We start from the raw sequence: 9,938 nt of genomic DNA, 5'->3' as shown, positions 1-9,938 counted from the left end.
AAAGAAAGAAAGAAAGAAAGAAAGAAAGAAAGAAAGAAAGAAAGAAAGAAAGAAAGAAAGAAAGAAAAAGAAAAAGAAAAAGAAAGAAAGAAAGAAATATAATATTTGGTCTACAGATGGCAGTATTTCATCGCATGACATTCTAACCAAAGAAGAAGATGTCACTTCCGCGTCAATTTATCATCAATGAAGTCCCGTTGCCGGAAGTTAACAATATATTTTAGTTTACAGGTGTGTAGTGCGAGCATCAAACATGTGCAGAAACGGTTGTTTTTACACTGGTTAAAGATTGAAGACAACAAGTTACATGCATTATGTGAATATTCACTAGTTTCCAGTCAGACACCCAATAAAGAGTTGATGAGCTTTTGATTACATTTTACTTTGAAGAGTTTGGGCGGAAATGCCCCCCCCCCCCCTGAATCATCCGGGACTTCATAGATAAACTGACAACAGACGTGGAGTTAAAACAAGCAGTCAGTGTGTGGTTAATAGCAGCAACAACCCGTGATGAAAAATGGTATCGATCACCATTGTGACCATTGTCACCATTATTTTTCTTTGACCTCGGATTCACGGAGATGCATTTTTCTCTGAAATGACGGCATGACGTGTTGTTACCTGAGTGAAAACCACCGGAGCTCGTTCATCGAAGTGGCATCGTCAGATTAGCTTGAGACGTGATTCGCTCTGTCAGAAATAGATCTGCCAAAAAAAACACACAAAAAAAAAACGCCTGTAAAAATGTCACCAGTACCCGTCCTGCCGCTGGTGATCAACTGTCTGATGTCTATGCTCGGCTGCATGGCCACACTGAAACTCATCCCTGCTTTCAAAGATCACTTCATTTCAGCCAGATTGTACGGAATGGATCTAAACAAAACATCCAAAAAGGAAGTGTGAGTTACTTTCATTGCTGTCCTGTGATCAAACATCCCTCAGTTTGTTTTGATAGTGTGTTACGTGAAATGTGCCCCGTCCTAATTCTTTGTTCCACTTCCTGGTTGGCCCTCTTTCCAGTCCAGAGTCCCAAGGAGTCATCAGTGGGACAGTCTTCCTCATCATCCTCTTCTGCTTCATCCCGGTGCCTTTCCTCAGCTGCTTTGTTGGAGATCAGTGCACGGGCTTCCCACATGATGAGGTGGGTTGACTGATGTTCAGTAAACCTGTGTTTGTATCTCAAATCTGAGCCCCATCTCTGATCTGCGTGTCTTGTTTTGGGTTTTTTTTGTCCAGTTTGTACAGTTGATTGGTGCACTTCTGGCCATCTGTTGCATGATCTTTCTGGGCTTTGCCGATGACGTACTGAACCTGCGGTGGAGACACAAGCTCTTGCTTCCCACCATGGCTTCCCTGCCGCTGCTCATGGTCTATTTTACTAACTTCGGTAACACAGTCATCGTGGTGCCCAAGCCCTTCAGAGCCCTGCTAGGGCTGCACTTGGATCTGGGTGAGTTGTTTGCGGCATTGTTGGGGTGGCGGCGGCCTAAACGAGGTAGCCCAGATGTCTTTGAGGAAACGTATTGCATTCAAGGCATTCTGTAAGTGCTGTAAATTCGGATCTTCTGCAGGTATTCTCTACTATGTCTACATGGGAATGCTTGCAGTATTCTGCACGAACGCCATCAACATCTTAGCAGGCATCAACGGCATCGAGTCGGGCCAAGCCCTGTTTATCTCCGGCTCCATCATCATCTTCAACCTGCTGGAGCTCAGTGGTGTGTGCTTCTTTACTTCATCAGCAACATTACAGGTCACACCCCAGGTCGCTGATATCACTAAATGTGGAGTTATCCCACCACACTTGTACAATTCTGCTCTCATTTGAAGGACAACAAATACATGTGACTATTTGATACATGGTTTACAACTGAGGATAATTCTCAGTGTATGTGTTTTATGATATACAAAGATGATTCATAACATGCAAGAAGTTTAACGTTTTGTGTGGCATTTGTTGTTTTGTCTTATTTGTCAGGAGATTACCGGGACGACCACGTCTTCTCCCTCTACTTCATGATACCATTTTTCTTCACCACATTTGCACTGTTTTATCACAACTGGTGAGTCAAACCCGAGACCGTTTTGTGACACGTTTTCTACAGTTGAAAATGCAGAGGTTATATTTGATACGTCAGTGCATTTACAATCTGTCAAATCACAAACCTATTCGGTCACAGGTACCCCTCATCTGTGTTTGTGGGAGACACTTTCTGCTACTTTGCTGGGATGACCTTCGCTGTAGTCGGCATCCTGGGACACTTCAGCAAAACAATGCTGCTGTTCTTCATTCCTCAAGTGGTTAACTTTATCTACTCCTTGCCTCAGCTTTTCCACATAATCCCCTGTCCCAGACACCGGCTCCCCAGGTAACTTAATCTGTATGAACTTTTTTTTTTCTCAAGTAGTTAGTAGCTAATAATTCATTATTAATGCTGATTAAACCCTTACGTCATTTTCTTTCTCCTAATTGTATCCCCTATAAAAGACTAAATCCAGACACGGGCAAACTGGGGATGAGCTACTCCAAGTTCAAAATCAAGGACCTGTCTAAACTAGGACTCCTCATTTTAAAGGTGAAGTGGATTCTTTTTCCAATGTACTTGGATTGTTTTGGTAGAAATCCAGCTAACAAGGCTCTGACCGATGCCACTCACTTGTCTTGTCCGATCAAACAATCAATGACCCAAAGAGAAAGGCAGCAAATCGTCACTTTTGAGGAGGATAAATTGGACAATATTAGTGAATGTTACTTGCTTTGAATGACTAAGCTGATTGTTTCTGCTCTACTTCTCTCACATTGTCAGTGTGCAGTTTTAGAATATAGTGTCATGCTTTGGTGTTGATGTAATACACATTTGCTCACGTACTGAATGCGCATCTTGCACTGAATACCTCACATAGAGTCTGGTAGCATGTACCTTCAGTGCATGAAAGCAAGCAGGGAGCACTTTTCCTGATCATGCAGATGCATTTAAACCTTTAACAACAACACTGGCAGAGTAATTAATATCAAAGACCAGTCTCTGACCCTATTTATCAGCCTGATTATCAAATGTAATGGCCATTTTTTTGTGTTCGGTATTACAACTTAAGTCACTGAAAAAAAAACTGGAGAAGTGGACAGCAATTCAGTAGTCTGGGCACCAAATTAACTATTAATAAAGTGCATGTTGTGACGATCGGTGCAGGTGGGTAAACATGCATCAGAGACAGACCGGGCAGGATTCTAGCAGTGTTTATTGGTTAATAACAATAATGCCTTTGATGCTCAACAGGTGTCAGAGTTATTGAAGCTGCTCGAGGTGCAGAGGGGCCCAGAGGGAGATGAAGATTTTATTGAGTGCAACAACATGACCTTAATAAATCTGGTCCTGAAATTACTCGGACCCATCCACGAGAGAAATCTCACGGCCATCATGCTCATCATTCAGGTATTAGACAGCACCGACCGTATCCAAACACACTGAAGTAATGTGAGTCAAATGATAATGTTGGACTTGGTTCTCATTTCTGTGTCTCACTCAGGTGATGGGCAGCGTGGTGGCTTTTGGGATCCGTTACCATTTGGTGCGTCTCTTCTATGACGTGTAGACAGCTCTCCAGGAAAGAGGAGACAATACAGACTGAGAGAATATGATATTGTTGTGGAACTATTTTACAGGTTCGAGCTTCATCTGCCTTTTGATAGTTGCCATTACCTCGCTGTTACTTTTCTGCCTGAGTGACCCAGTCCAAAGTTTAAAGCTGTTTTTCACTTTGGTAGAACATCTTCATAAATATAAGCATAAATGGCTGACATCAACTGCAGTAAGGTTTGTTTTTCTCCTGGGTTTCACTAATTACAGGCAGGACATTGTAATTTAACTATCTTGTATGTCCAGCCTGAAAGTATATTTTTATACTTGTTTTTTTTAAAAGGCAAGTACAGGAAACGGGGTTGACTTTGTGTCTTCAGGGCAGCCAAGACCATTGGCTGAATTGTTCCTGAATTGTGACCATTTGAAAACAGATTTATGAACCTAGAATTCCTCTAAAAAAAAAAACAAAAAAAAAACGATGAATATATTCACATGGTGGTGCATTGCTTAAATCAGCTGTGGAGATCAAAATGAAGGGGAAATGTTCCCACTTACACTTTACTTTGCATGACTGGTTACCCATGAAATATGGGTGGGAAAGTTAAGCTCATTTAGTCTTTTTTGTTTGTTATACCTCTGAACAAATGCACACATAAAGGTAATTGTGAAGAATCGCAGTGAAAGATAAGGAGACTATCTCTAAGTCTGCAGACTATCAAAGAGAGTTGGTTGGATGAAGGTAAATGTTAGAGTTGATGGAGTGAGATGATAGTGTTGTAAAAATAATTTAAGGTCTATATAGGGTGACGGGTGTCCTGACGAATGAGAATTTATTGTTTTTACCTTTCTTGGTATTTTTGGATACAAAAACATATTTTTCATGACTGATATACATTTCCCCCGAGCGTTCAGCAAACATCAATGTGAAGTCAACCAGCACTGGACTGTTTTGTTTCGGAATGTATCTACAATTGAGGAACTGTTTACTGTTGCACTCAAAGACGCAAATTATGAAATAAAAGATGAAAGAATTAACATATGAGATTGTGCTGTTGTTATAATTTGGATTAAGTGTAATATACATTAAGATCTTTAATTCAAAGTAGCAACACAACTAGATCAAGACTGAGACAAAACCCAATGCATAGCTGGACCAGGTATTAAACATTATAGGGCTTTCAATTTTAAATGGATACTGGTCAGGCATGTCTGCAGGGCTGACCTCACTGTTGCTTTCCAGCCAAAAATACTCAATTTAAGCTTATCACTGATGTATATCTGTTGATTTCAGTCAGTAAATTACAAGAAATTGAAATGGACAAATGCTAAATATATAGCCTAATCACATATTTAAGAAATAAATGTTTAATTTTACTCAAATATATTACGTTTGGTGTCTATTAAAGCAACAGCATAAATATAAAAACATTTGCATTGCCTGAGAAATCTACTAATTTATGTATGTGTCTGTATAAACGGCGTCTGAAACTTAATGAAGCAGAAGTACATAAAGTAGCATAAATTGGGAATACTTCAGTGAAGAACAAAAAAATGTGCTTAAGTACAATTTCTGTGTAATTGCATTTAAATACTATCCGGTCCTGGGCCTTTCTGTGCGGAGTTTGCATGTTCTCCCTGTGCTTGCGTGGGTTCTCTCAGGGTTCTCTCCGGGTTCTCCGGCTTCCTCCCATCATCCAAAAACATGCACCTCAGGTCAGGTTACCTGGCGCCGCGCTAGTGGCAGCCTGCTGCAGCAGCTCCCCCCTGAGAGCCCCCCTGCTGTAGTGAAGAAAATTCCCCTCGGGGATTAATAAAGTGTATAAAATCACAAAAAAAAAAAAAAAAAATTAACAGCAGATTCAAATGACATTTTGGAGGCGGAACCATTGAAGTACGCTTTGTTTCAGGGGGAACATCTGTTGCACACTGCCGCGCAATTGTGACACACAAGCAAGTCTAATGTTTACATCGTTATAGAGCTTGCTATTACCGTTACCTTGCTTTTTCATTAAAGTTCGTAATAATTTGTCCCTTGTTACGTTTTTTTCCTGTTGATCAAAGTGTCGTCGTGTCATGTTTGTAAAACTCTTAGCAGAGCAGGAAAATGTATTAGCGACATTTAGCAGCATCAAGTGTTAGCATCAAGTGGCTAACCCTGGGAAACTACGTTTGTAGCTTCAGTCTGGCGGTAAAAAAAATAAATTAAAAAAATAAAAAAACGACTCGGAAATGCCTCCTAACAAACGTATACAGAAGAAAACGCTTAAACTGGGTTGTGAATGGAGTTCGTGTCAAGAGTCCTTCAGTCGGATGGAAAACTTCTGCAAGCACGCGGAGGGTCATCTTCATGTTGTGGAGGAAGAAGAAGGTGAGCTGATGTTTGTGTTTGTGTTTACACCTCGACGTGTCTCCCCGCGCCTAATTTAACGTACACGTGCATATTTAGATCCGCATGTGTGGAAAGAAAGCCGTCTCCTATTTTCCCTGTTTTTAAACCAGCAAGCGATTCAACTTGATCGGCAGCACAACAGCAGCGTTCATGCAACTTTCCTTAAAATCCATTACTTGCATCTCCTGCTTTTCACTGATGACAATCAAGAACGATGGATTAATTTCACTAATGCGCTGTCTTTGCTTTTTCTTTTTTCTTTTTTTTGTGTGTCTAGGCGAGAGAAGCTGTCTCTGGAGAGACTGTGGTTTCTGCTCTTTGGAGGGGTCTGAAGAGTTGCGACGACACCTGTTCTTTCACTGTTACCACACGAAGCTGAAGCAGCTGGGGCAGCAGGTCCTCAATGGACAACCGGGGCTCGGCAGCTGCGCCATCGCCTACCACAACCGCAACATCATCCCTGAAATCCCAGACAACTTCACCTGCTTGTGGGAGGAATGTGAGGTAAGACTGACTTGATGGTTGAAGTCAAGCTCGTCTTGGAAAAGTGTCCCGCGTTTAATCATCTGCTGACATGCAGGTGTGGAGCTGATGCGAGTCTGCTTTGCATGGAAAAGTCACCTCTACTCAGTCAACATCTGCGAAACAAATGGACAGCGTCTTGCAGTCATAATTGCTTAATTTAAACACTTTATAGTTTGTGAGACGTAGAAGCCAGTATGACGAGATGCGAAGCAGGTCGTACGCAATGGACTGAAACTCCCAAGTTCACACAGCCGTGATAAATGGGAGTGTTTCTGCCTTTTAACTGTCTGTGAGGACGAATTTAGCCCTTTCGTCTTCAACTCAAAATAATCCTGGCTATGTGTTTCTTCTCTCTGTGCTCCTCTGTTACAGCAACCTCCATTTGAAAACCCAGAGTGGTTCTATCGCCACGTGGAGATGCACAGCATGTGCATCGATATACCAGCAGGAGACTGTGAAGTCCCAATCCGCTGTGGATGGAAAGGTACGCAGTTTAACCTCCATTTTTCTCAAGATTGTGGTACAGCAATGTCGACCTCACTAAAGATTGCGTGGGATTGTTGAGTCCTAGTTCTGTGTCTGTTGGTCTCCAGACTGTGAAGCCACTGCTAAGGGACGTCCTAAGCTGCGGGAGCACCTGCGCAGCCACACCCAGGAGAAGGTCGTGGCGTGTCCAGGCTGTGGGGGGATGTACGCCAACAACACCAAGTTGTTTGACCATATCATACGACAGAGCGCCATGGAAGGTAAACTGTAAGAAGACTGACGGGAATCACAATGTTTGCAACTTTCTGAGGTTCAAATTCTGTCATCTAGTAATTCTTGCTCTGTCCGTTGGTATGAATGTGTTCTGTAGGTCAGAGGTTCCAGTGTTCTCACTGTTCCAAACGTTTTGCGACAGAAAGACTACTGAGAGACCACATGAGGACACACGGTCAGTTCCTCCTTCATTGTGCTACCAGTATTACAATCAGTCATGTGCACAGGACCCGGCTGAGCTCCGGCTCTTCTGTGCTGTCGCTTTTTCAGCGTCCACCGGAAACATTTTCTCAACATTTTATAGGACAATGAATATATGTATGCAGTTCGTTTAGAGACTTTATGGCTGCACTTGAAACGTTCTCTTTCATCACTTATTTTAAATGTTAATGTATCTGATCTCTCCCCACACCTGCTGTTACTAGCCCGTGTTTGTGTTCATGACTGTATCATGATACTAAAATACTGTTTTTACCTGCAGCACACCATTCTGGTAAAGGTTAACATAGCAGCCTAATTATGAGCCGTGAGCATACTTCATACATTAACAGAAAAAGAAAGAGGCAAATTTTCTATCATTTTAATTCCAGTGAATTTTTTAGTCCTTTACAAGTCTGCACTTTTTGTTTTGGGGTTTTATTTCTACCACTGGTTGCCTTGAATCTTTACCAATTTCCACCACCCACACACTGACAATCCAGTTTGTGTCCAGCTGTACTTGTAAACATCAGTAATTGACTTTAAGCATTGACTCACTAGATTACTGCATCCTGCGAGCAACTCACATTGTGAAGTTGTGGTAGATGTTCATCCTGTTATATCAACCGTGTCTAGTTTTAAAATACATTATTTCACGAGAATTTCTTGGATTCACACAACAAGAGTTAAAGATAGGCAATTATGATGTTTATTTTTGACCACTTGACCATGTGACATACACAAAACTAAGGAATCCTGTTGACAACAAACAGCTCTGTAGTATTATTAGATATATACAGTTGAGTTCATCTCAACACTGGTTTGACTTTTTCTTGTTGGAGCAGTGAGCCACTACAAATGCCCGTTGTGTGACATGACTTGCCCATCACCCTCTTCACTGCGCAACCATATCAAGTTCCGCCACAGTAACGAGAAGCCGTACAGCTGCGACTACTGCGAATACAGGTATCATGTCCTCTGAAGCCACAACAGAAACCAAGATTGAGCTGTTAAAGTCACCTGAAGGTTTCCGCTTCCTGCATTTGTAGCTGTAAGAATCTGGTCGACTTGCGCAAACACCTGGATACCCACAGAAGCGAGCCGGCGTTCCGCTGCGACATTCCCGGCTGTGGCTTCATGTCTCGCACCGTCAGCACCATGAAGATTCACAACAAAAGAGAGCATGAGGTGATCTTTTAAATTATGGCTGAATTGCACTCCGATAGAGACTTTTAAATGTTGTATATTTGTTCTTCTCTAATGTTTGCCGTCGTTAATCAGGGGACTTTTGGAGCTCGCTACAAGTGCCATGTGTGTGGCCAGTGTTTCACCCGGGGCAACAATCTAACTGTCCATCTGCACAAAAAGCACCAGTTCAAATGGCCCTCTGGACACCCCAGGTTCAGGTAAGCTTTCTAATGCAGTCAGGCTGAATTTCTGATGTGTGCAGTATTGCAGCTCTGACGGCCTCTGAACTTTCTCTCAGGTATAAAGAACACGAGGACGGTTACTTGCGACTGCAGCTGATTCGCTACGAGAGTGTGGAACTGACAGAGCAGCTGATGAGGGAGAGACAAAACAGGCAAGCGGAGGAGGAGGACGACGACGACGACGACCAGACTGAGACTCAGGATATGGAGGCAGAATCGGCCGGGGAAGCTCCTTCAGAGGGACATGTGGAGCTGAGAGGTGTGCTGCTGGAGGAGCAGAGGACTGAGGAGCCGACCGGCGGCGCCGAGGAGGGCGTGTTGTACGTCCTCAGTGGAGGTGTGTCACAGGCAGGGGAGGGCTCCGTCATGCTGCAACTCCAGGAAACAACTCAGCAACAAGAAATGCAGGTGGTTTGACACATGGCCGGACATCCTCTAATGTGCTGTGTTGTTTCTCAGATGTGTGGTAAAGTATGGAGAATCCTGTGGAGTTTCTGAGCCTTTAATTAAGTCCGGCACAAATATGGAGCTTAGATTTTTTTTTTTTTTTAAACAAAGTGAGGCACTTAATTTAAATAAACATTAAATGAAGGGACACAAATGCAATCAACCCATCTTAACTAAAAGCCTATATTAGGTCATAAACTTATTTTAATGTGTTTTGTTTGCTGATGTTGAGCATCATGTTGGCCAGTACTTTTGAATTATTTTCCTTTACTGTATCATACTGTAGCATCTTAAGACAGCTGGATATATTTGATGAGTTTTCATTCACTAAAAATACAGAAATACATCATTCACAGCCTTTAAAGGACACGAGTCGCTTTAATTAATATTCAGTTCTGGCTAACATTAATATTCACCAAAATGTGTGGAATCCAGCAAAGAGGGCTTCACCTCAACAGCCTGGGGAGTGTGTATGTGTTACAGTCTAATAAACTCGTGAAACTTTTGTCCTTTTCAGATGTTGTTTAATGTTGCACAGTAAAGGATTCTGCTTCATTATTTTAAATAAGTTATTAGCAGAGGAATGAGCTTCTAATTTATTTTATGTGA

The 9,938-nt window shown here is 42.2% G+C and overlaps 2 protein-coding genes across 3 annotated transcripts; both read left to right on the top strand.

Annotated features, from left to right (window-relative positions):
- The first annotated feature begins 433 nt into the window (after window positions 1-433).
- On the top strand, window positions 434-4,622 carry dpagt1 (dolichyl-phosphate (UDP-N-acetylglucosamine) N-acetylglucosaminephosphotransferase 1 (GlcNAc-1-P transferase)). Its single transcript, XM_069146592.1, has 9 exons — window positions 434-899; window positions 1,021-1,141; window positions 1,237-1,450; window positions 1,572-1,718; window positions 1,979-2,063; window positions 2,181-2,369; window positions 2,489-2,576; window positions 3,279-3,434; window positions 3,529-4,622. The coding sequence occupies exons 1-9, from the start codon at window positions 745-747 to the stop codon at window positions 3,592-3,594; spliced, it is 1,221 nt and encodes a 406-aa protein (XP_069002693.1). The 5' UTR covers window positions 434-744; the 3' UTR covers window positions 3,595-4,622.
- Window positions 4,623-5,408: 786 nt separating this feature from the next.
- On the top strand, window positions 5,409-9,834 carry hinfp (histone H4 transcription factor). Of its 2 annotated transcripts, XM_069146590.1 has the most exons (9): window positions 5,409-5,949; window positions 6,248-6,474; window positions 6,868-6,979; window positions 7,089-7,241; window positions 7,352-7,429; window positions 8,298-8,418; window positions 8,502-8,640; window positions 8,734-8,858; window positions 8,939-9,834. In XM_069146590.1, the coding sequence occupies exons 1-9, from the start codon at window positions 5,811-5,813 to the stop codon at window positions 9,297-9,299; spliced, it is 1,455 nt and encodes a 484-aa protein (XP_069002691.1). In that variant the 5' UTR covers window positions 5,409-5,810; the 3' UTR covers window positions 9,300-9,834. The 2 variants fall into 2 exon arrangements, with proteins under 2 accessions (XP_069002691.1, XP_069002692.1); XM_069146591.1 differs by lacking the exon at window positions 5,409-5,949 and having other exon boundaries at window positions 6,279-6,474; window positions 7,089-7,248.
- Window positions 9,835-9,938: the final 104 nt, after the last annotated feature.

Source organism: Embiotoca jacksoni, unplaced genomic scaffold (assembly GCF_022577435.1).
Source record: "Embiotoca jacksoni isolate LCO1_2020_lvr unplaced genomic scaffold, fEmbJac1.0.p SCAF_13, whole genome shotgun sequence".
In the NCBI taxonomy this organism is placed as follows: domain Eukaryota; kingdom Metazoa; phylum Chordata; class Actinopteri; family Embiotocidae; genus Embiotoca; species Embiotoca jacksoni.
This window is presented reverse-complemented; position numbering and strand designations above follow the sequence as displayed.

Excerpts from the sequence above, each read along its gene's own strand:
- hinfp (XM_069146590.1), top strand. The coding sequence starts at position 5,811 with ATGCCTCCTAACAAACGTATACAGAAGAAAACGCTTAAACTGGGTTGT. Across the intron at positions 6,475-6,867 it reads GCTTGTGGGAGGAATGTGAG|CAACCTCCATTTGAAAACCC; the intron begins GTAAGACTGACT and ends CCTCTGTTACAG. Across the intron at positions 7,430-8,297 it reads AGACCACATGAGGACACACG|TGAGCCACTACAAATGCCCG; the intron begins GTCAGTTCCTCC and ends TTGTTGGAGCAG.
- dpagt1 (XM_069146592.1), top strand. The coding sequence starts at position 745 with ATGTCACCAGTACCCGTCCTGCCGCTGGTGATCAACTGTCTGATGTCT. Across the intron at positions 900-1,020 it reads AAAACATCCAAAAAGGAAGT|TCCAGAGTCCCAAGGAGTCA; the intron begins GTGAGTTACTTT and ends CCCTCTTTCCAG. Across the intron at positions 1,451-1,571 it reads AGGGCTGCACTTGGATCTGG|GTATTCTCTACTATGTCTAC; the intron begins GTGAGTTGTTTG and ends GATCTTCTGCAG.